The sequence below is a fragment of the Gracilinanus agilis genome, chromosome 5 (assembly GCF_016433145.1).
Source record: "Gracilinanus agilis isolate LMUSP501 chromosome 5, AgileGrace, whole genome shotgun sequence".
Taxonomy (NCBI): Eukaryota; Metazoa; Chordata; class Mammalia; order Didelphimorphia; family Didelphidae; genus Gracilinanus; species Gracilinanus agilis.
The window spans coordinates 265,353,663-265,379,933 of record NC_058134.1 but is presented as its reverse complement, the minus strand read 5'-3'; the positions used below and the strand labels follow the sequence as shown (position 1 = coordinate 265,379,933).

The 26,271-nt window shown below is 36.6% G+C and overlaps 1 protein-coding gene across 1 annotated transcript in view; it reads right to left on the bottom strand.

Moving 5' to 3' along the window:
* TSPAN8 (tetraspanin 8) overlaps positions 1-21,368 on the bottom strand; it is a 28,506-nt gene extending 7,138 nt beyond the window's left edge. The window contains exons 1-5 of the mRNA XM_044678582.1: positions 21,189-21,368; positions 3,847-3,909; positions 2,871-3,008; positions 790-864; positions 587-694 (exon numbers count right to left, since the gene is read on the bottom strand). Of these exons, the coding sequence (XP_044534517.1) occupies positions 587-694; positions 790-864; positions 2,871-3,008; positions 3,847-3,909; positions 21,189-21,248 (444 nt within the window). The 5' untranslated portion in view covers positions 21,249-21,368. The remainder of the gene's footprint in view (positions 1-586; positions 695-789; positions 865-2,870; positions 3,009-3,846; positions 3,910-21,188) is intronic.
* Between the last annotated feature and the right edge of the window lie 4,903 nt (positions 21,369-26,271).

Below are 26,271 nucleotides of genomic sequence, written 5' to 3'. Positions count from 1 at the left end.
TATATTGCCTTCTCCAATAAAATGTAAGCTCCTTGAGGGCAGAAACTATTTCATTTTGGTCTACACAGTACCTGGTATACAGTAAGGGCTGGATAAATTCTTTTTGAGTGGTCAGTATATGCACAATTACAGAATTTTAAAGCTAAGTCTTTAGATCATCTAGACTCCTTTTAAACATCTGAACAACCTAGAGAAATGAAGGAACTTGACTTTGTTCACACAGCCAGAAACAGAACAGAAATCTTAATCTTTGAACTCCCAGTTCAATGCCCTTTCAATGATGAAGTTGATTTGCCAAGTCGATTTGGCATACCCATCTAAAGAAATCATGGATTATAACTGTCTTTTTCCTTCATAGCCAGTCAATAAATGAATACTTTTAAGAGCTGAGGCACTATGTTAAAAACTCAGGATAGATACAAAAAAAAGATGTCTCTGCACTCAAAGAACTCATAATCTAATCAGACTATGCTGTAATCTGTATGGAAATTCTGGTCCTACTCTAGAAGCACACAAGGTAGAAATTTAAAAGCTGAGAAGCATCCTGCCTCAACTCCCAGGATCTCCAGTAAAGTTCTCCAATTACCTTCTTTTGCATTTTGTCCAAGTTCTTTTGAAATGCCAGAGACTGAGGATCATCTTTGGTCAAAGTCGTCACTTCATGCTCAAAAGTTTTTACAAATGCTTTTTCAATCTGTACATTAAAATAAGAAATAAAAAGTGAGCCAGGACAGTGGGTTAACACAACAGGTTTTGCTAGTTAACATCATACATCTTCTACAAACTCACCTTAGATTTGAAGGTTATTCCTAGCACACCTGCTACAATCTGAATAATCACAATCACAAGTAATCCAATGAAAAACTGGAAGAAAGAAAACAGAAAATGATATTCCCATTTCATCCAGTAATAACCCAAGATCATTCTAACCCAATGACAATGTCACTTCATGATCCATCCAGGACAGTATCAGTCAACAGATAGAATATTAACAAATCTGTTACTTCTCCTTTCTTTGTATTTATGCTTTAAAAAATTTTTAGGGGAAAAAGAAGCTATTTAATTTCATGGTAATACTTTTTAAACAAGAGGAAGTAAAAAAAATAGTATCTGGCCCATAAGACAGGCTTAAGAGATGTTTGTTGAATGTCTGGCTGAAATAAATTTGTTAGTGTATTACATTCACCAGTTCTCAGGACAGTTCAACAAAAGAGAAGGTTGAAAATGTGAGCCAAAGTTTGAGAATTAGATAGGAAAAATGAAATTCAAAGATACTTTTCCCTTCCCTTCTCCAACAACTGCACAGTTCACTAGAATAAGGCAACCCGAGTCATATTTGCATAGAAATTTGTTGTGGTCAGTAAAATTATAAAAGGCAACTCCTAAGACCTAAAAGAGATGGAAAAGAAAGCCACATTTCCCCTTCCCCATGAAGAGCTTTATCCTACCGAAAAAGCAGCAAAGCCTGAGATCTTATGAGTTTAATTTAACTCTTCCCTTACCTTACCTATGTCATAATAAGCCCTGGAACAACAAGAATTAAATCTTAAAAGAAAATCTCTCTTAGTGGATAAGCAATTAAAATATTTCTCAATTAACTTGGGGCAAGAAGGTGGCACCATGGATAGAATACCAGGCCTAAAATTAGAAAGATTCATCTTCCCAAGTTCTAATCTGGCCTTAAAAACTTACTAGCTATGTGATTCTGGGAAAATCACTTTTATTTGTTTGCCTCAGTTACCTCATCTGTAAAATGATCTGCAGAAAGAAATAGCAAACCACTCCAGTATCTTTGTTAAGAAAACCCCAAGTGGAGTCACAAAGAGTTGGACACCACTGAAAAACAACTGAATGGGGAAAAAAAACTGCAGTAGGAAATGGACAATAATTAGAATCAGAGAACCTAGATTTAAAGCCCAGCTTTGAGATTTTTCACACCTGAGACACTGGGTGAGTCAATTTTGAGTCAGTTTCATCATCCATAAAATGAAGTAACAAGACTATCTGTACTCTGAACTCCCTTTTAGCCCTAAATCTATAATCCTCTAATCTCCTATAAATGATTTTATCTCTTTTCCTCCTAAATTACATCTTTTAAAACTTGCTAACATAATCTAGATCAGTGGTTCCCAAACTTTTTTGGCCTACCACCCCCTTTCCAGAAAAAAATATTACTTAGGCCCTGGAAATTAATTTTTAAAATTTTAATAGCAATTAATGGGAAAGATAAATGCACCTGGTCATCATCGCCCCCCTGGATTGCTGCAGCACCCACCAGGGGGCGGTAGCGCCCACTTTGGGAATCACTGGTCTAGATCAAAAAATCTTTTTAAATGATCCAGATTAAAATCAGTTGCTTATGTGTCTTAAATGATCTTCACCCAATTGGTGGAAATACTATTGGGAAAAAAATATAATACATATCTATATAGCACCTATTATATAAGTGCTAAGCACTTTTACAAATGTTTCCTCATTTGATCCTTACAATAACCCTAGGAGATGGTGGCTATTGTTATCCCTGTTTTACAATCGAAGAAATTGAGGCAAAGAGGTTAAATGACTAGCCCAGAATCACCCAACTAGTAAGTGTTTGAGGCTAGATTTGAACTTGGATCTTCCTGATTCCATCACTGTATCCACCATACCATGTAGATAAACCTAGGACCTAGGACCAAGGACAGTTTTAACAGGTTTCTGTTCTAATAGTCTATATGAAAGATCTCCTTAGATATCTCAACTTCCACGTTCCATCCTTAAAAGCAGACTTAAGGGCAGTATTGAACTTGCCAAGTTCCTAAGGAATAAGAAAAATGAACTTCATCAGATTTCCCAAAATTCATCACAAATATTGGGGCCTTGAAACCTACCAAGAGCAGCATGCAGCGACTTTCCTTCATAGCACCACAGCATCCCAGGAAACCAAGGACCATGATAATGGTACCCACAGCTATCAAGAGATTCGCAGCTGCATGTGTATTCAGTCCAGCTGCTTCACCACGAATGATCTAAAAACAAAAGACAAATTAGTCACAAGGCCATATTTGATGCTACTGTGTGTGTGTGTGTCTGTGTATGTGTGTCTATGTATGTATGTGACACTATGATGAGCAATTGGATATTAAGATAAAATTGAAAATGTTTGTCCTTCAGAAATGTATGCTCTTCTGGGGGCAGCTGGGTGGCTCAATGGATTGAGAGTCATAGCCAGAAATGGGAGGTCCTAGGTTCAAACCTGGCCTCAGACACTTCTTAGCTAAATGACCCTGGGTGAGTCATTTACCTGCATTGCCTAGCCCTTACTGCTCTTCTGCCTTGGAACCAATATGTACTATTGATTCCAAGTTGGAAGGTAAGGGTTGTTTCAAAAAATAAAATAAAAATGTATGTTCTATTGGGGATGGGGGAAGTTGGGTGCCATGGACATAGATAAGTCAATATAAAATAAATGTGAAATAATTGGAGGTGAAGTAAGTACTAATCAGGAATGGTCTCATGGATAAGTCACTTGAATTAAATCTTGAAGGGAAAGAAGTTTCCCTTTTTCCCTCTTTCCCCACCTGCTACTCTGTCATAAACCATATGGAGTGACTTGACGCTGGGGCTTCTTTCCCCCCATGCTTCTTACAAATTATCCCTCTCTGGCCCCAATTTTGGCTGTACTCTCACCAAATAAATTAAAAATCTCAGTGCCTAGTACAATACCAACATAGAGAATATACTTAATATAGGCTACCTAAAGGAGATCTCACCTATTTGTTTCATGCTCAGAATAGAATTTTGCTCCCAAGTCATTTCTACAAAAAAGAATGGAATGGGGAAGGGGGCGAGTGACGCGATATTTACCTCTTGACCGAATTTGCTGGTACGTGCATATACTGATATTCCCAGGATGACGCTGCCACATACCTGGAGGTAGAGGGGGAAAATGTCGTTAGAATAAGTTGATACTTAGCATTCAGCAATAGGAATCAGATCTTTGATTTTACAGGTAGATACTGTTTACTATGAATAAGAATCCTCTGAAGTGGTTGCAATATTGGAATTTGCATGGTGTGTTTCCTTTGTGTTAGAACCAATTTCCATATTTTAACTTTGTATAGAGCAAATTTTTATATATGCTACCATGCCCAGGAGATTCAATGTTCACCCTAATCGTGACCTAGTATGTTCTAGAGAGCTCTTGGAAATGGAAAAGTCCCTCAAAACCTACTCTGCAATATTTAGACATTTTTTTTAATAATTTTTCTTTTCTTCCTCCCCACCAACCATTCCACCCTTCTTGATTCAAAAGGAAACAAGAATAAACCCCTCCATCACAAACATGTATACAGTCAAGCAATACAAATTTCTTCATGGACCAAATCCAAAAAAAAAGTTTGTAGATCTCCTTCTGCATTTAGTCTTTTATAATTTTCTTTTCCCCAATATAGAAGCAATATTCTTTTATTTTAAATTCATTCCTTCCCTCCCCTATCCCTGAGAGTAGCTTCTATCTAAAGAATTGCCAGAGCAAAGTGAAATATTTGCCCAGGGTCACACAGCCAGAATATGGCTGGGGCAGGACTTGGACACCAACTCTCTCCCTATCTACTACGTCATGTTGCCTCTAATTCTCCAGTCTCTAACTAGTAAAATTACAAGAAGTGTGTCCTTAAACAAAAGATAGATTCATTAATGACTGTGTGTTTGTGTTTCATATACAATCTCTTTATCTGGGGCAGTGAAATAATTTCCAATTGAATATATATGTATATATTGTAGATATATATAAATGTACACACACACACACACACACACACACACACACACAAGCTTCTACACTTAAAATTCCAATTCTGTGTTTTTAATAGACACTCTGAGGTCAAAAACAAGTTCCAGTCATTTAAAGACAACATATTCTTACTAATCCCTTGGGTTCATCTCCAAGGAGGCTTTCCAGACCAAGGATGAAGTGAATAGCTGACTGATTGCCAACTATTCATTCACAATGCAAGAGGCAGGGGGCTGGCTGGGGTAGGCAGGGGACAAGAGGCTATTTGACAAAACTCGGGGCTAAGCAACTGGGATATCCGTTAAGGTTGGTGTATTCCCGTAAAGTGAATGCTTGTATTTTTTGTTCCCCTCTTTGTTTGGTTCTACAACTCACCAAGAAAGAAACAATGAGGAACAGTACTTAAAGTAACTCCTTAATGACTCTAGCAGATTATTTAATTTGGACCATAGCCATTATATAAAATGTAAAACACATTGACTTATTCTCAGTAAAATTCTTGGATTGGGGGGGAGCAGGGTGAGTTAAGATGTATGTTATGGCCTCCAAAAAATTGAATAAATCAAGGAAATTTTATTAGTAAGAATCTGAGGTGTCTGTTAAAGTATTAGAACAGAAGACCTTCAACTCCAGCTTCTGAGACGTGGTCAATATGCTGGTAGAAAAAAGGAGCAGGACTCTAAAGTGCATTAAGTTCAGTTCCCCGGCACTCCTACCTAATGGAGCGCCAGGACTGGATGCCTACTCTCATGGTAACACTGGCAAAAGCTTCTGTGATGCCATATACTAGGGAGCTTCAAAGGAAACCCACTGTTTCTACCCTGTTGGCATCTCCCTCATTCCCATCCCCATCCCCATCCCCATCTGATGAGGACCAGAAGTATATATGCTGGTAACTCCCTTTAGTTTCTAGCTGCCATCATCTCTCATTTCTTTCTTTTTAAAAGAAATCTGTTGTTTTTATTCTGAACCTAAACACAACAGGCAGAGAGATACAGAGAAAAAGAGACAGAATTCATATGTACAGAGCAAAACCCAAAGAGGATTGAACCATGACACTTCGTTTTATACCTTGCTTTAAAAAAACAGCATATAATAATTCCCTTCTATTCATTTTTTTAAAACCCTTCTCTTCTGTTCTAGAATCAATACTGTATATTGGTTGCAAGGCAGAAGAGTGGTAAGGGTAGGCAATGGGGTTCAAGCGACTTGCCCAGGGTCACACAGCTAGGAAGTGTCTGAGGCCAAATTTGAACTCAGGACCTCCCCTCCCTAGACCTGGCTCTCAATCCACTGAGCTACCCACCTGCCCCTGCTTGTATTCATTTTTAAAGAAGCTTCAATGGCCTCTTTTGGAAGGGCATCCGTTTTGCTTAACCCTTCTCATTCCCAACTATATAGAAATAAAAAAAATACAAGCAGATTTATGTATAACTTCTCCATATACAACCAGTTATTATTTTCTACCTCATAAGATATAGTCAGGTTTCTGTTGTTGCTGCTGTGTCATTGATTAAAGGTGGCCATATCTAGCACTTTCTGTTCCTCTTCTTGGAGTAAGCATTTCTTTCTGGACTCAAGTCTTTTAAAGTCTAGATTTTGTTTATTGCTTCTTGGATAAATATATTATTTCTCTAGTTATTTCCAGGTTAGAATACTTGTCATGGTAGCTTTTAGGGTAGGGAAAGTAAGAACCAATTTTGAAAAAACCTTGCAACAAACAGTCAAGCAAAACCAATCCTCACAGCCATCATGCTCAAAAATGTAATTCCTTTTTTGGACTTGACTCCATCCACTCTCTGTCAGGTGCTGGGAGGACGGAGTGAGTAGAGTAACACGTCATCATCTGACCTCAGGAGTCCAGGGCTCGTTACTTCAACAAAAAGTTGGGTGGTAGTCATGTTTTTTTAACAATATTTTTGAACAAAACTTTGTTATCCTCACCTAAATTCCTCCTGTTCTGTTTAGCTAGTTTTTACACATAAACAATATAAGTAAATAAATAAAATACTCCATTTATTCTGCATTAGTTCATACTACCTGAGATTCCAATCTACCTAGTACCTGACCAACTCTCTTCTCTATAACCTGCAGTAGTCATCCATCCTTCAGTTAAAGACATCTATTGAGAAACACTACCAGAGGCCACCTATGAGAACTGAACATTTTCTTTACATCAAGTCAAAACCTCTCTCCAGCTTTGACTTTCATCTTCTGGAGCCAGGCAAAATAAATCTAATCTCTCTTCCATAAAACAATCTTTTAAAATTTGAATAGCATGTCTCCCTAATTCTTCTTTTCTCTAGACTAAATATCCTTAAACATCATAAATCATGATCACAAAAGTCCCTTACTCTCCTCAACAACTACATAGCTGAAGGAGAAACAGAGACAGAGAAAAGGAGGGAGGGAAGAAAGAAAGGAAGCTTGGTCCCTTTCAAAGAGATTTCACATTAAGGATACAGTCTTTATGCAGGTTGATATTATAGTTCATTTATATTAAGTTCTTCAAAGTGTTTTGTTCTAAGAACAATTATTTGTCCAATCTTACACTGAAACCTTGGATAACCAGTTTTCCCTACTAAATACTAGTTTTATCTCTAAAACAAAGTAAGAATTATTTCTAGTGGTTTTTTTGTTGATTTGTGAATGTGAATAACATTTTACCTAGAGCGATTATATTACCTAACGAGATGTGTTGGGGTGGAGGAGGAAAGTGTACTCACTTTCCCTCTCATCCCCAGATTTATTTTTTTTACCTATCCTAAAATCTACCATGACAAGTATTCTAACCTGGAAATAACTAGGGAGATTGTGATATATTTATCCAAGGAGCAATAAACAAAATCCAGACCTTTTAAAAGACTAAGATGAGAAAGAAATACTCCAAGACAAGGAACATAAAGTACTAGATATGGCCAACTTCAAACAACGTCACAGCAACAATAACAGAAAAGTGACTATCTTACTGGGTAGAAATAACTGGTCGTATATAGAAATTACATATAGATCTGCTGTGTATTTACATTCAGATCATTCACCTATAGAATCATAAATCACAGCTTTTGAGCTAGAAGAAAACTCAAAGAACTATTCAAGGGATTCTTAACCTAGCGTGGGTTAACTTGAATTTTTAAATTATTTTAATATTTAATATTGCAATATTGCAACTCTTTAATTGTTATGGTATGTTAAATTATAATTATGTAGGTTTTGAACTCAGGCCCTCTAACTCTATGGAGTCAGTTTATTTCCTACATTGCACCAAAAATCAAAATTCTCACTTTTTTAACTAAACATTTTAATTAAAATATTTTAAAATAATTTAAAATTACTATATCTAAATGAATTGAAAATATAGCATAAAATTATATTTCCAACCTGGCCCATTTGCACAAGTAATTGATGATAAACAAAATGGGAAATGTATCAAGAAAAATATGTTAGCACAGATTGTCGCCTTTTTCTGATGAAAGTTTGATACAAATCAGTTGCCACAATGAGAAGACCAAAAGAAGCTAGAAAAATGCCACCACTATCAAGCAACTGATCTCCTTCCCAGAAGAAAAAAAAATAGTAACCAAGAAAGAAAAATTTAAAAGCCTCAGAGAAGAATGGCAAAAAAAAAATCTGTGTTTAATATTTCCTCATGAATTATAAGAATCAGGAGAAGGAAAAATAAAATGAAATTGGACAAAGCTTAGGAAAGGATTAACTTAAACTAGATAATCACAAACTATATGTTTAAGGATTTAATTGCCATTGTAAATAGATTAAATATGGAACATAGATCTGTCAACATTTCTATAATAACTCTTTACTTTTTCTGTGACAGAAGACGGATGTCAGGAAGTAGAAATGGTTCTTAAGAAGAGAATAGGAAGAGTCTGAACGAAACCAAACAAGCACCAAGTTAACCCCTGTGGATGTAGCAGAATTTCAAAATCATTGAGGGACACATTCTCAAAACTGAAATTGAGGAAGATACCTCGGGATTGGGAAAAAATTTATATATAAAATTTATATTAAAATGTTATATATATAAATATTAAAAATTATATATATATGTGTGTATATATATATATATAGCGTTACTACCAAAAATAATGATAGAGGACACCAATGAGTGCTGACACATATTGTCTACTCTCTTATAATAATAAAAATCTTTATTAGAATAATCTATATAGTACCAGCTATATCTGTGATGAAAATATGAAGGCTTTTGTAAATGACCAGACTATGAGCCTCTTTTCACATAATTGAAAAATAGAGAAAATAAAAGATCTTGCTATGCTTGTTATTTCTTTTAAAATTTTAAAAGCTTATTTTAAAATTCCATTCTTTGAAACCACTGAAAGAATAAATGTAATCCGTTCAGTTGCCTCTCATGGAAACAATAAGACCTCATCAAATATAAAGATTTCCAGAGTAAAAACTACTAGAGTAAGGGATAACATAAGCATATGAGTGATGAGGTACACAATAATATATTCTGGATATTCTTGCTTATGGATGGCGTTAAGTTAATTGTATTAAGCCTTGGAACACTGAAAAGTTTTAAAAAGTTGAGATCCATAAATGCCCAAAGAATCTGAGCCATTGTCAGATTCACACAGGAAAAACTAAATGGATAATGCCTGCCTATTGTTGATCCACGCAGTGGGATGGATAACTCAAGAGCTGATCTTGATCTCTAAGGATATCTTGGACAGACAATAGCAATGGGTAATAAGCTGGGTCCAGAATTTAATAGGACAAGAGTGAGCTAAGTAAATTGCTTTGGGGAAAGGGAAATTGTGCCATGCTTTCAATGATTCCCAAGCTATTCCCCGAAACAAAAATCTGTTTTTTTAACATCAGTTTTTTTGGACTTTTTAATGGCTTTTTAATCTTGTTATACCATAAAGTGCCGTAGTCTGGCAATCATGGAGGACTCAAAAGGACAATGAGAGGTGCATGGTAAGCTTATATAAGCTGTAGTATGTTACAAATAAATGTCCACAATAAATGTACTAAAAGAAGATATCATGGAGGAGATGAACAATTTAGAGAAGGTGAGCCCATTGCATGAGCAGAGTAAGGGATAAAGCAAACATGAGTGATGAGAGCTGCCCTACTACCAGAGTAACATTAAGTGACTTAATGACATCCTCCTCCAGCAAGCTCAGTAGAACCTTTCCTAAGGATTTATGAAAGTACAAAGAAAAATCACATAGCATGAAAGAACATGAAGAAGTTTCCATTTACATCATTAGAGAGTATACACAGGAATGATCTCATATACCCATTGAAGCCCTGAAGTGAAATTATTTTAATTTAGTCTCCCCTGAACTTGGAAGGCCAAACTACATAGAAAGGTAATAAAAACAACTCTTTCTCTATTTATATGAGAACTTCCAGCCTTCATAGCTAATGGAAAAATAAACGTGAATAAAGAATTTAGTTAAGAATCTAAATATTTTTGAAACCGACTGTTTTGTTCAAGTTGGATCTTCCAAAATAGCTACAGTTTCTTGTGACTTTTATTTTGCCTTAAAAAGCCTCTTTACAGCTATCACAAAGTTTTATTGCCACAGTTCAATGGGTTTTATAAGTGAAAAGACTAGGGGTCAATTTTTCTAAACAGTTTTCAAAGTATTACCTTTTCATTCAAGCCATCAACATGATCACTGCTGAAATTGATTAAATTCCTGTTTAAATTCAGTGAGTTCTGTGGCATGAAATTATTCATGGTCTTTGCTGATATTTCTTATAAAGTTCATTTCTCTTCTAGTTTTTTAAGTTACCATTGAGTCATAATTGATATTAGACTACAAGGCCTCCAGGACAGCTATGTGACTCAGTGCGTTAGAGTACCAGGCCTGGAGTCGGAAGGACTTGGGTTTGAATCTGGGACTTCTTAGCTGTGTGATCCTAGGCAAGTCACCTAACCTTTTACTGCTCTTTTGCCTTGGAACCAATACTATTATTGATTCTGTGACAGAGGTAAGGGCTTTTTAAAAGAAAAAAAGAAAGGTCTCGATATCAGCCAAGATTGGATTCCATTCTAGGAAGTTTATTTTCCATCTAATCTGAATTTTCTCTTTGGTGTAACCTCAGCAATTTTTAAAACCTTTTCTGTGGCATTTGCAGTGCTCTTACAATTGAGCACCTAATATTAATCATTACTTAAGAAGTCACATTTTATTACTGGAGCCTCTTTGTCATTTTTAATCTTATTCATTCTTTCAACAGTGAATTGAGAGACAGATGACACATAGAAGCTTAATTTTTTTTTCTTTTAGTTGTTTGTTTTTTTCATTTTGAAGAACAGATTTTCATGATCCAAAACTCATGTGTAAACATTGGACCTACCTATGTGGAAAAAGTCCCTTAGCAAATCAGCAAAATAAAAATGACATATGACATTTTCAACCAATTAACAAAAGCCAACAGCCTCTGTTCTTTGCTAGGTGCTATACTCCCCTGGAGAGAAAAATGAAATCACCTCAATATAGAGGGAGACAACATGTACACATATAAGTAAAAATAAATAATTATAAGGTGATTTAGAGGAGGGGAGTCACCAGCAAATGCAGTGATCTGGTTATGTTTCATCTGCTTAAAGGAGCACGCTTTTTTATTTCGTTTGTTGAAGCATCTTGGTGGTTTAGAACTAGGCTTGGGATAAGGGAGACCCAAATTTGAACCTTCTCAGATTTTCACTAGTTGACCTTAGACAAGTTCTATCACTCCTCAGCTTCAGTTTCCTCATCTATAAAATGGGACTAATAATGCCATATAGATCACAGTATTGATTTAGGATCAAAAGTAAAATAATTAGCATAATATTTAGTCAGGAGATGATTATGTATCATAACAGGTACAGGATTTTGCAAACCTTGTTATATTGCTAGCTGTGGTTATTATTGTTTTTATAACAACTTCAGTATTAAAAAAAGCATCACCAGCTCTTCATAACCTTTCTTTCTGACCTTTTTAATAATAATTATCCTCCCCCAAATCCAGTAAACCCATAGTCCAGACAATACTGGCCTAACAGGACTATCTCTCATACATTTTCCTCTATCTTTTTACCATACTTTTACACAACTATTCTCCTTCACAGTGTGCTACAATAAAATTACCTTCCATCTCTTCTGGTTTTTGTTTTTAATCTTCTATGTAATCTTCTATTGCTTTTCAAATTATTCTCTCCCATCAGAATTTAAGATCCTTGAAAGCAGGAACTATTTTTTTCTTTCTCCACTGTTTAGTACAATGTCAAGTACATAAGGCTGAATACTTGTTAATTTATTTATAGGTTGAATACATAGAATGTAAACCAAAAATAAGTCCTAATGTGCCTATTAAAGGCTTTTTATTAGAAAAATGAGATAGCATTTGGTTACTAAAGTTACTAAAAATAGTGCGGGGCAATGAAAAAAGCAATGGACTGAGCGTCAAGTCATGAGTTCAAGTTATGCCTGTCAGTCATATAGCCCTGTGATCTTGAATCATTTTAACCTCTCCCGACCTTGTTTTCATTATCTGTAAAATGAGAATAATAATAAAAATTGCCCCAGTTACTTCACAGGGTCAGGGTGAGCATCAAGTTAGCTAGATAATATAGATGCCTAGTGTTTTGAAAATTATGAAGTACCTTCTATACCTATGGGATTTAAGATTCATTATAGGATTAAAAAATCAAATGTCTTGACAAATAACCACAAAGCATAGTCTATTTATTAGAGTAATTATAGTAAGTGAAATTGGCGGGGATAAAATATTTTTTTAAAAAATAATGAGTTTGAAGACTATGAGTAACGACTCCGGAAGTGCTGTTCATCTTAATTATGATTATCCTTCTCATCTTCTGTTTTAAATTTTAGACATAGGACTTTTCTCTGAAGCAGGTATAGTTGGTTTATTTTAAAGATACCTCACCAATACCAGCTTTCCTATTATTTCAAAAAGTGAATACGTTTCGACTATACTCAAATCGAACCGGGGGCATTTCGGTAGCAAGGTCATTTTATCTGAAGGACATGAGATACTGTCAGCAAGAACTCCTTTCTAAGAAACTCTGAAAAAATAACGTTCTACCCCTGATTTAGAGGAGATAAGCCCCAGGCTTGAGTCACATGAAATATAAATGCCTTGCCAAAGTCACACAGAAGGATCATGAGTTAAAACACACATACAAACACAATTTTTTCCTGTCAATATTTTTCAGAAATCATATACATGTACATTTCTGGTATTGGGTCACTACATTTGTAGTGGGAATGTGGGAATGATGTGTGACTAGCTTTAGGAGTAATTGAAGGTACAAAAATAAAAATCACAATTGGAAATATCTATTTTAACTCCTCACAAACCAATTAGTTCAGGGCTAACATCTACTAGGCACATTCAATTCCAAAGATATGAAATCAAGATCCTAAACCTAAAGTGATTCACAAGAGATGGCTTTTATTCTTCTATACTGATTTTTAAGGCTGCTGATTCTTCTATCAAGAATCTATAAAATAGAAGGCACTAAAAATTAACATATCATATTCTCTCCCTTCAAAGACATCAATATATATTGACATACTGAATTTAATCTCTTGAAGATATTCGTAAATATCTGGTCTTAAGACTTAGATAAGCAAGTCACCCTAGAAGGCTGAGGTGCAAACATGGTAATATGAATGTTGAAGAAAACCAGATCACTGTAACCTTTAATTTATTTGTAATTTCAATAAATGTTAGGATTATGACAAATTGTTGGAAGGATTTCTCTTTTTAAATCCCAATCTTGACTGTGAATGGGTACATTCAAAAATAAAAATTAAAGATGTGGGAAAATGAGTGGGAACGCTTAAAATACTTTATTTCAGATTCTGATGTCATCTCTTGGCTGAAAAGACTTATCACTAGTCCCCACAACTGTTCCTTTCACTCAAAAGCTACATTGCTGGAGCTTAGACCCATTCAGGGTGGCTCTCAGAACACCATGAGAAAGGAAATCTACACTGCCACTCCCAAGTGTAAGATTAGCGGGTCAGATGGCAATGTAATCTCCCCAGTCCCTGATCAGAGAAGGAACAGGTAAACTAGACTGGATGGAGGGGCAGGAGCCAGTGGAGTACTCCTTCACTTCCCCCCACACTGGAATCAGTTGGAAATCAATTAACAGAATACTTTGAGAGCTGGTTATGGAGGTTATTCAAGCTTGGTAAATTCTGGGCCAAGATGCTAAGTGGATAGACTAAACCCCTTGTGATGATAAGTTTTTGTTTGAATTACTCTCTCACAGAATAAAAATATTCCACTTCTGATGGGACCACAGGCCCTAGGGCAGAGGCAGTTACAGCCCCAGCTTGGATGAAATACTTGGCTTGGTGAAAGGAAGGTAGTAAGTATAACCCCCTGTTAACTGGATACCAGCTCTATCTTTCACAAACTAAATGAATTTAATGATTTCAGGGAACAGGAGAAGGGAAGTTTAAGGAAATTGGAGGGAAGGTTATCTGGCTAAAACTGTTAACTGCAGGCTAACAACACATTCCCCCCTCAGGGGGGAATGTATCTGGAATGGCTGAATTCCTATCTAAGCCCATAATCTTCCTTCTAAAACCTAAACTGAAGGTAGACTTCAATTTTGCTTGAAGGTCTATCTTAGAGGATAGCTATCAAAGTAAAGCAGCCCTGGCTGTCAGAGATTGTCTCAGCCCCAAAGCTACCCAGAGTATGTTTGTGCCCAGAGCCAAGAGTCAACAGTCAGGACCCTTGCCAGAGGGGTGACCTGGCTTTTAACCCAGGACTCCAACTGCCCTTAACTGCCCCCTCCCATTCCCAGTCATGCACCTTTGTACACATTGCCTTCTTCTACACTCTATCCAAACTATCCTCCCTATCCTTAACAACGTAAAACTATTCCTATGCCTTATCCTAACTGTCTATCACTGTCTAAGAAGGGAAAGGGAAGTAAACAGAGGGAAAAATGGAAAATTCTTTCAATGGCTGGTTTACTGCCAAACACCATATCTAATCTGAGCTCATAACAAGCACAATGACTCATCGATAATAACAACAGTATTAATAATACAAAATGCCAGGTCTAATGGCCTAATGCAACTACAGAAAGATGAATACGTATTCCTCAAAAGGAAGGAAGAGGATTCATAGAAAATGTCAGAGCACACAAGAAGCACATGAGCAACTTCCACACAAGTATTTTTGGAACAAGCAGTCATCACTTCAATGAGCAATAACAAATGGGGACTGACTATAGGTCCAAACCATTGGATTTATCCAATTGTTTATCTCCAAATGGAGCCCATAAAATGGCTAAGAGTGGAAACAAAAGGACTTGCTTGGTTAACATCTGCATGAACTCGACCATCATTGTTAACAAAGAAATGTTGGACAAATGACTGTCATACAGAATTTTTTCTTGAAACAGAAAAGTTTAAGACTGTTAATATAGAATCAGGTGGTGGGTTATCCTTAAAGAGTAGATTTACAAACAAATGCATATTATGAATGGAAATGAGAGAAACTGCCCACCACACCATTGAAGGGTACAAAAATTTAGCACATGTTAACACAGGAAGACACCATCTGGTGGCTAGAATTCTTTATCAATTCTTCATCATTACAAGTTAATAGAAGGCAGATGCTTGTCCTACAAATAGAGATTTTAAAAGTTCTTGTAGAATCCAACCAATAATCTCACTGGAACCTTAGTATTATCACAAATAGAACTGTGGCCACAATTACCCAGACATACCACTGATCCACAATAATTTATGAGCAAGGATTTTTTATTATTTTTTTTTTCCACTTTAAGCTTTACCTCCTGTCTTAGAATCAATACTGTACATTGATTGATTCCAAGGAGAAGAGTGGTAAGGGCTAAGCAACTGGGGATTAAGTGACTTGCCCAGGGTCACACAGCTGGAAATTGTTTGGGGTCAGATTTGAACACAGGACCTCCTCTCTCCAGGTCCTGCTCTCAATGAGCCAACTAGCTGTCCCTTAAAATGTTTTTTTGAAGATGGATTTTCAAGTCTCATTTTGCAAATGTTCCTGTTTCATCTGGCTTGGCTTTCAGTTCACTGAGTCACCTAGCTGTCCCCCTAAGAGAAATGGTTTTAATAGATGTTGCCAAGTCAAATAACCATTATCCCCAAACAATGTGGATCGAAGGTATGTCTGAAAGCTTAGCAGAAGAAATCAAAATCATTTGGGAATAAGGGGGGATGCAAATCATCTTGGGCATCCTATCTGCTACCATTGTTCAGAAGATGCTATAAGTGAACCTACCAAAAACAAGTTTAGAGCCTAATATTTTTTTCCAATTGCAAATAGCAGTTATTTTATCCACCTGTGAAATAGATCACAAAACATGAACTATGAAGGAAGAGAAATGTGACTTGTCCTAGTACCATTTTTACCTGAATAACATTAAAAAAATTAAAGCAAGGTAATAATGAGGAGGATGGGAATGAAAAATGATGGTTATGGTTAAAAAACAAACAGGTGCTAGATCAGAGATTTCATTAATATAGGGAATTCTCAGGTGAGGAAATTCCATCTGTCAATATAGACCAACACTTTCTATGTAATTTTTAATCCTGGAAAGTTGTGCAGAACACTTGAGAAGTTAACTTATTTGCCAAAGGTCACACAGCCTATTTATTTCAGCACAAACACAATGTCTGGCCATAGTGGGTACTTAATAAATGTTTCTGGGTCACTTGGTGGATAGACACTTAAAACTACATTTTTCATTTTTCTCATTTCTGAGACACAGACAGAATATTTGTCCTAGCTACTTCAAGGGATGCTAAGAGGAGAATGGTTTGTAAGCCATAAAGTAGTTCATCTATGAGTTATTAACATACCTCTGATCTCATTTTTTCTTAATACTACAATAAAAATAATAACAGTACTAAGAGCTTTTGTCGATTAAGCATTTTACTTTTTATAAACCAGTTTCTTTCATGGTATGGGCAAAACATACTAAGGGATCAAATTTAGGTGGTGGCGGAGGCAGTGTATGTGAAGAGGAGGAGATGGGATTCCAGCGCCAGAATCCAGCCACCACAAAAATTCTCACATGGGCCCAGATCTTTCATTTAAGAGATCATACTTTCTGAGGGAAAGATGGGAAAGATTAGTTTTTATTTTAAACCTTTACCTTCCGACTCAGAATCAATACTTTGTATTGGTTTGAAGGCAGAAGAGTACTAAGAGCTAGACAATGGAACTTAAGCCACTTGCCCAGGATCACACATCTAAAAAGTGTCAGACCAGATTTGAACCCAGGGCTTCCTGTTTCTAGGTCCAGCTCTCAAATCCACCAAGCCACCTAGATGCCCCTAAACTCAATCTTTAAATGTCTTGGGAAGGAGATGTCTTGACAAATGACAGGCTGATTAAATTATCATTTTATTGCCACTTTGAGATTCCCTATTCTTCACTGAAACATTGACTCTGTATTGACTCCTAATACTTCTAGGACAAAACAACATGTTTGCTTATCTTGCATTTTAAAGCCCTGGGATAGACAATAAATTCCTTACCTTGCACTTAAAGCCTCAAGCCACTGAGGTTAAAAAAATAAAATTCCTTACCTTGTATTTAATGCCCTCCACAATCTGGCACAACCTTCTCCAAGCCTATTACTCTCCTTCATGAAGTCTGTGTTTTAGCTAGGCTGGCCTTCTTGCTGTTGCGAAACTGGACACTTCACTTCTAACCTCAGTGAACAAACAAGCATCCCTTAAAAGCTAACTGTGCCCAGTAGTTTGTGAATATCTGGAGATCCTGGAGAAATGGTGAGATGGTCCCACTTTCCAAAGGAACTCACATTCCAATTGGGGAAGGCACACATAAAAGAAAGTTGAGTGGCATGGTGGATAGAAAGGACTGGAAGCCTTAAGGGTTCAATGGTTAGGCCCTGATGGTCCTTAGATTGCATCAGTAGGTCAGATGGCAGTGCCAGTCTAGAGTACAGATATAGGGCACATGGTGAGTCCTCAAGATAATGAGACCCAGTGAAATGAATGGATGTTGGTGACTCTCAAGGGCATCTAGATGGCTCAATGGATGGAGAGCCAGGCCTAGAGAAGGGAAGTCCTAAATTCAAATCTAGCCTCAGATACTTACTAGCTGGGGGACCCCTAGACAAATAAATTAAAACTCCATTGCCTAGCCCTTCCCACTCTTCTACCCTGGAAGCAATACAGAGTATAAATTCTATGAAAGTAAAGGTTTAAAAAAAAAAGTTAATGACTCTTATCTCATTCAAGTATAAACAGTTGAGCAGCCCAGATGGAATCTGAGCAATAGGATTAAGAAATTGAATTAGAGAAGAGATGGAAGCAAGGGAAGAAGGTGTTGTAAATGATGACAAAGATCTTTTCACTGCCAGTGCCTGGAATGCATCAATCGTCAGCCCAACTTCTAAGAATCCCCAGTTTTCTCCCCAGTTCAGCTAAGGTGCCCCCTCGCTCTTTCTTCAGGAAGCCTCTCTTGATGCCCATAACTATTAGTATTCTCAAAGTATAATCTATTTACAGATATATTTATTTGAATACATTGTATCCTACCTTATTAAGGGTCTTATCTGGTAGAGTGGGGGGGGGGGAGCGAGCAAGTCTTTGTCTACCTTACACACAGTAGACACAAATGTTTGTTAAATTGAAAACAATTCAGACTTCGTTTCAAAGAGCCAGCTCTGCTACAAAGTACTTGTGTGACCTTGTGGAGAAGTTACATCAACTGGCTAAACTCATTTCCTTCCTCAGTTCAACTTATTCTACTCATACTATGTGCAAAGAGTTCTAAAAGACTCAGGATGCCTTGAACCTTCAGTTCAGAGATGTGAGCCTGGTACGATGCCTGCCATCAGGGAGCTTAAATTCAAGCGGTGGTTAGTGTGGCAGGTTTACACATGAATATAACATAGGTTGTGATAAGATAAAAGGCCAAAGTCCGAAAGGGGACTTGGGAAAATTTAAGTTGCCTATGTAAAAGAAAAGGAAGCACCTCTGTACCAGCAGCAATACAATGACCCAGGACAGCTCTGAGGGATTTATGGTAAAGATGCTACCCACATTCAGAGGAAGGACTGCAGGAGAGGAAACACAGAAGAAAAACAACTGCTTGAACGCATGGGTCGGGGTGGACATGATTGAGGGTGTGGACTCGAAACTACCACACCAATGCAACTACCAACAATTTGGAAATAGGTCTTGATCAAGGACACATGACAAAACTAGTGGAAATGTGCACCGGTCATAAGTGGGAGGAGTGTGTGTGGGGGGGGGGGGTGAAGGGGATAGGAGGAGCATGAATCATGTAACCATGTTAAAAACGAATATTAATAAATGTTAAAAAAGAAAAAGAAAGAAAAGGAAGCAACTGCTAAAACCTTTTTTGAGGGTTACTACTCTTTCAAACCCTCATTCCAGTTGTTGTCTAATTTCCCATTTTAATCACCTTCTGCACAGCACATTTTTTTTTAACCGACGACTCCTGAATTTATCCAATCTACTGACTCCATTCTTGGACTCCCACAACCAGCACATTACAGTCTGATTTCTCCTTTACCTGACTATTACTTAGCCTTCATAAAGAGTTTGAAAGTCATTTAGAGAAAGAAAAATAAGCCAGCAAAATTTGATCTGTCCCCCTTGGGGCCAGTTACTATTGCTTTAATAATTAAGCTTATTGATAGGATTTGCTATACTCCCACCCCACCCCCCCATTTGAAAAAGAGAGGACCCTTCGGTTCAAATATGGCCTCACACACTCCTATTTGTGTGACCCTGGCCAAGTCACTTAACCTTAATTGCCTAGCTCTTGCCACTCTTTTGCCTTGGAAGCAATACTTAGTATAAATTCTAAGATAGAAGATAAAGGGGATCAGGGGAAATTTGTTGTTGTTTTTAAGAGGACCTTGGATCTTTGATGCAGGTGAAATAATGATGAAAAATTAACCAATCTATAAATGTCTCATACCAAGGTTATTTCCAACAAGAAATATATAGCTGTGCTCTAGAATGAACTGCGTGTAAGTCAAAGGAACTCCTGGTTCAAATGGTGGCTTTAATATTTACTAGTTAGCTAATATGAAAGGCAGAAATTCACTTAACTATTCTTAAATCTCAGTTTTCTTATCTGTAAAATAGGTACAATGATATGTTCACCACTGACTTTTAACAGTTAACTATTCATCAAGTGGATTATTCCTCAGTCTATTTGTCATTAGACATGAACAAACTTAACAGTTTGTTTTTTTAAACCCTTACCTTCCATTTTAGAATCAGGCAAGGGGGGGTTGAGTGACTTGCCCAGGGCCACACAGTTAGGAAGTATCTGAGACCAGATCTGAACCCAGGATCTCCCATCTCTTAGCCTGGTTCTCAATTCACTGGGCCACCTAGCTACCTGCTCACAACAGTTATTTTGAAAATTTGCCAGAACTTTAATGATAATTTCCCCTCTCCACCTACTTCCTCAATCTTAGCTTTAAACTTACATATAGACTTGTATTCTATCCAGGCTTTTTTTTACTTAGATTTTGATTTATATCAAGAGACTTTTGATTTGGAAAATATAATATCATGATTAAAAAACAAAGCTTGAAGGACACCTACATGGCTAATGGATGGAGATCCAGACCCAGAAACAGGAGGTCCTGGGTTCCAGTCTGGTCTGAGACACTTCCAAACTATATGATGGAGGGCAGGGGCAAGTCACTTAGCCCCCAGTTGCCTAGCCCTTACCTCTCTTCTGATTCGAACTAAGACAGAAAGTATGGGTTTAACATTTTAAAAGCTTGTTTTGGTTTTAACAGTAGTATTTGAAAAGCTCAGCTCCAAAGTGATCATGTCTTTATTACTTTTAAGATCAAAATGTCCTTTTCTCCATCCTTTTTCAATCCATTGTTTTTATTTATGGCTGTCATCATTCTCTTCCTGTGTGTTTTCATGCTAGAATCCCATGTCCATTGACTTGTTCTTATCCTACGTGAGAAGGTTTGGGAGGAGGCTTGAAAGGAGGTCAAAGATTTGTCTATGCAATCAGGTTCCCAATATAGAATGATTCCTTCAAGAAAGATAACTACAAAGAACTTAACACTGTGGGCCCTGACCTTCATCCACTATGTTTATAATGTCAAAACGTTTATGAAATGTTTATCTTGGGGGCTCTAAAAATTCTTCTTTTGTGTCCCCAACATTTCACAAACCCAATCAAAACTAGGCAGAAAATTGCTTTCTAAAACAAGCAAATAAAAATATGTCTGTAGAACAATAGTTTTCCTTTTCCCTTTATTTCTCTGGAATTCAGTCTAGGTCCATCCATAATTTGTTTTTCTGTACCCCTCTTCACATCTTAAGTGGGTGATTTAAAAAATATGTACACTTACCCAGAATATGAAGTTGAAGATAAACATAGAATATTTTATAAATCCACTGACAGCTCCCATTTCTAAAGGGAAGAAATCAACTGGCTCAAAGAGAATTCTCTTTAACAGGAGTATCCAGCAGTGTTCCTCAGGGTGCCAACTGGATTTTCTGTGGGCTCTGTAACAAAGGAGAGAAACCACACAAACACACACACAAAGGAAACATCTTTCAATTAATGAGGTGGATAAAAATTAACCAGTACATTTAAATGTCACAAGGTACTCTCTGGAGCTGTTTCTTTTCATGTACCACTAGGTCAGGATTATTTTTGGTCTGGTCTCAAAGATTGCCTCCCCTAAAGTAAACAGATATGAAATGACTCAGGGGGATGGGAGAAGGAAGTAGAATCAGGAGGTTTCATTGTAGATTTCAAAAGTCAGCAGGCTCCACACCATGTCTTATACTATTTGTATTATTTCATTTTTTTTAAATTTAAAGATATTGGGGGGGCTTGGGGGGAATATTCTTTAATTAGGAGAAAGGAGAAAATTTAGATTTGTCACAGGACATTTTTCTTATCATGGGGGGATAAATGTCTGTTTTAGATTTCTGATGTTATTTCCTTTTAAGAAAAAAGAACCAGGTTCAATATCACATTTGTCTTTTTTTAACCCTTACTTTCTCTCTCAGAAACAACTCTAAGACAGAAGAGAAAGGGAAAGGCAGAAGTAAGCGCCCAGAGTCACATAGCTAGAAAGTGTCTGCAGGGTGGCCATATTTGAATCCAGGTTCTACTAGTAGTGCTTTATCCACTGAGCCACCTCACTGCCCTGATATTACATTTACTTATATTACATGACCTGATATTACATTTCCTTAGGAGGCCAAGAATACTTTTTAGAAATCAAAATTTTTAATTTAAATTACAACTATTTTAATTATTAATATATTTAATTAACTGTTCAGAAGTTAAATTTGTTTAAATTCGGAAATTAAAATAATCCTTAAAGGCCTAATGAAATCTTGGAGAGATGCCAAATTACCACCTATGAAACTACTGAAAAAAGAAGATTTTTATAGAGCTTTATATAGAGCTTTAAGATTAAGCCAAATTGAATTCAAGCATTTATTAAGGTCCCCCTGAGTGCTAGATCCTGAGGATTCAAAGACAAAAGAATCAGCTTGACTTGAAAGAATATATATTCTTGCAGAAATAAAAGTGGTTCAGTAGATAGAAAGCCAGGCCTGGTAACAGAAGGTCCTGGGTTCAAATTTGACCTCAGACACTTCCTAGCTGGGTGACTCTGAGCAAGTCCCTTGACCCCCATTGCCTAGCCATTATCATTCCTCTGCCTTGGAACCAGTACTCAATATTGATCCTAAGACGGAAGGTAAAGGTTAGTTTTAAAAAGAACACATTTTACTGGATTACCTCATTTTCTTCAGTAGAGCCTTGGAAATTAGCAAGGCCTACCAAGATTATTATCTTCATTTAGAGATGAAGAAATTGAGGTACAGTAACATTTGTTCATGGTCACTCAGTTCCCGTTTAACCATAACAAATTCAAACTCACATCTCTGATTTCCAATTCAAAGCTTTTCCCATTGCTACACAATAGAATATATATATGTATATACATATATATATATATGATATGGATCACAAAATGGCAGAAAACAATTATTAAAAATTGCATCAACATATTAAAAAATACACATTTGAGAAAAATTCGAGTACTCAGTGCTTATTTCTTTGGAATTCCATTCAGGACATTCCTCTGGAACTACTTATTTTTAATGGAAGTCCATGGGACTGGGATAGATCTGCTCTCAAAAGATAGGCTCCCAGAGAGTAAATAAGATATGAAATTTAAGCCAGTGATGGGCAAACTTTTTAAAGAGGGGGCCAAAGGAAAGGAAATGCTCATCTGTCAGTCTGTTTCTAAGGCAACTCTTTTGAAGTTTCATTGTATTGTATCCTGCTCAGTGTATTTGTCAGATTAGGAATAATGTAGAGGGCCATAGTTTGCCCATCTCTGACTTGGGGCAACCCCCTAAGTAAGGAGGGAGATGGAAGGAGAACCATCCTACTAAAGCTATCCACTCCAATACTTAACTTTCTAGATAAGATACAATAAATCCTTCCTAACTGTTACCCAGGTCACTCTGGGGTTGCTCCTAGAATGGTCCTGTAATGGTCTCCAGTCATTTTGATAATTTGGTTTGCTCTCTGGGTGTGTTTTGCCCTCCTTCTTACCTATGCTACCTGGTACCTGGCACTCTTCTACCTCTTTTAAGTAGTTCCTAGATGTATATAATTCTCCTAGCTGGATGGGAAGGAGGACAAATACTTCAGGAGTCAATGACCAAATATTGAGTATCTCCAATGGTAGTAGGAAGAAGAGGTGGTATCTGTTGAAGGTATAGATTCCTGGCCTATTTATTCAGAGGTGACTCTGATAGGGAATATGGGGTAGCTAGAGGGTTGGTTTTATATTCAAGAAGGCCTAGCTCTCATACCTGCTAGCTGTGTCACCCTGAGCAAGATTCCTTATCTGGAAAATGGGGACAATAAAAATTTACAGCATAAGCCTCTCCAAGTTGCTCTGAGACTCAGATGAAAACATTTGTGTTGTGCCTTAAAGTCAGATAAATGTTTGTTGTTATTGTGATCTACTAAGTCAGACTGGGGGTGGGGGGTGGGGGGGGTCTGCCCAGTGTGGAATGATCAGCAGAGCTTCTGCTCCATTTGAAAACCCCCAGGCATCTAGATGAGATTACAAGGCATGCAATGTTGCTATTAAAGTATAAATGAACAGCTTTGGAGGACCTAAGAATGTTGATCAAATAATAACAAATGACTGGTAATGAAAAATACTTCTTATATGGACAGACATAATGAATTGGACGTGCAGAAAAAAACCACTTTTTTCAATTTCAAATTTGTGAAATTTGTACAAGGGTTTCGTTTTTCTTTTTTGGTAGAAAGGAAAGAAAAAAAATGTCTCTTTTGTAGTATCGAAAAATCATCTGTGAAATGGTCCACCAATTTTACTTTTTTTTTTGTATTCATTCTCTCCCTTGCATTTCCAGATTGGAGTGAGGAATGGAATATTTCTCCTTCCCCCTCTACCATAAGAGCCAAAAAACAAATAAATGGCAACCTGTGGGACAAGCACATATTTTGGTGACCCTACCCAATGGACTTTGAGAGGGGGCCTACACCTCCATTTCATGACCTTTCTGTTTCCTTTTCTGAATTCAATTCAGGGAATTTTTAGAGATTTCTTTAAGAGTGGGAAATAGAGGAATAATGAGAAAAAGAGGGTCAGGCTCCAAGGAGTAAGCCTGGTCCATTAATCCAGAGTCCTTTGGAAAATAGAGAAGCTCTAGGTCATAGGAAACTCACTCAAATGAATTTCTATCTCTTTCATGTCCAGTGCAACCAATAGAACCAAACTATCTCATAGAGAGAGAAAAACTCTTTAGAATCATTACTAAAGTATATTAATAACAAGGGAAGAAGCAACACAAAAGGTTTGACACTGGGTGATGTAAGTCATTCTGATTTTCACAGACATCCCAGAATGGCTCTGGAAACAAATGTTCCATAGACTGTAAACTAGATAGATTTCAGAACAAAAACTTCATCGGTCTTCCCGATTAGGAATTAATTAGTAATTTCTGGGAAGGTAATATTATATAAACCCACATAAATCACCAAAATTTATGTGTATTATCATCAAAAGCCAATAGGAAAAGATTCAGAGAAATTCCATTTAAATTAATTACAGAATATATGATATATATTTGGGGTCCAACCTACCAGGACACACATAAGAACTATGCAAGCGTAACTAAAAAACACTATTTACAGTATTGTGGCATTAAATAAAGAATTAAATAATTGGAAATATATTCATTTTTCATGTTTGGCCTATACTAGATACACGCATAAAATATTTATGCACACACATATATGTACGTGTATATGTGCATATCTAAATTATTAGGCACTGTCTAAATTATTCAGCACTGTGCCAATGAAACTGCTAAAGTGTTACTTTAAAGTGCTAGAAATAACAAAGTTCATCTATAGTAATAAAATCTCTTGAAATATAATAAAAATGAGGGAAGCAAAATATTATTCCATCTCAAAACTACAAAGTAATCATAGTTTTGAGTTTTTTAAAGTTTTGAGTTGGTTTTGAGTTGGTTTAAAACATAGAAAAAAATGATCAGTAAAATAGATTAGAAAAAAGAAATGGAGAAACAATTGAAGATTTTAGCAGTGTTTGATATTGAACTCCAAGACAGCCAACACATATAGCTTCTTATAGCATTTATGACAATAAGGTAAAAGAATTCTGGAACTATACATGAAAATTCTCATTACAATAAATTAGAGGAGCAGGGAACTATAAAGGAATAGTTTTTTACTAAACAAAGGGAAAAGATCATAGAAAATAAGATGGGAAATTTGGATTACATAAAATTGGGAGGCTTTTGTACAAACAAAAGTAAAGGAGTTAAAATAAGAAGGGACCTAGTTAGATGGGCAAAAATCTTTGCTGGTAAATTTCTCATATTAAAGTATTATTTGGAATATGTAAGGAATGGATAAATATGTAAGAACAAGAGCCATTTCCCAATATAACAATGGTCAAAGAATTTTAAAAGGTAGTTCTCTGCAGAAGAAAAGTTATGAAGGGAAAATAATAGCTACTTAAGTATATTTAGAAGATAAAACACAAATTATCAACTCTATATGAAGGGACCTGACAGACACAAGTTGCAGTCTAGGTGAAGCCCCCTCTTTAGTTTTCCACCTCTCAGGTATACCTATACCTCACTTTTTTACACTCTAAGAACACCCCCCCCCAAAAAAAAACTTAATTAGTTGGCAACTTCTATAATTTTACACTGAACACATTTCCCACACCCATCTCTTCTCTACAGGCACTCAACCACCTGCCAAATCCAAGCACACATACGTTCTTACCGGAGTTTTTGTAGTAGTCTTCTAACCAGCTTCCTCAGTTCAAATCCCTGCTCTCCACCCTGTATCTAAAACTGTTATTCTTAAAGCCTAGGTCTGGTTAC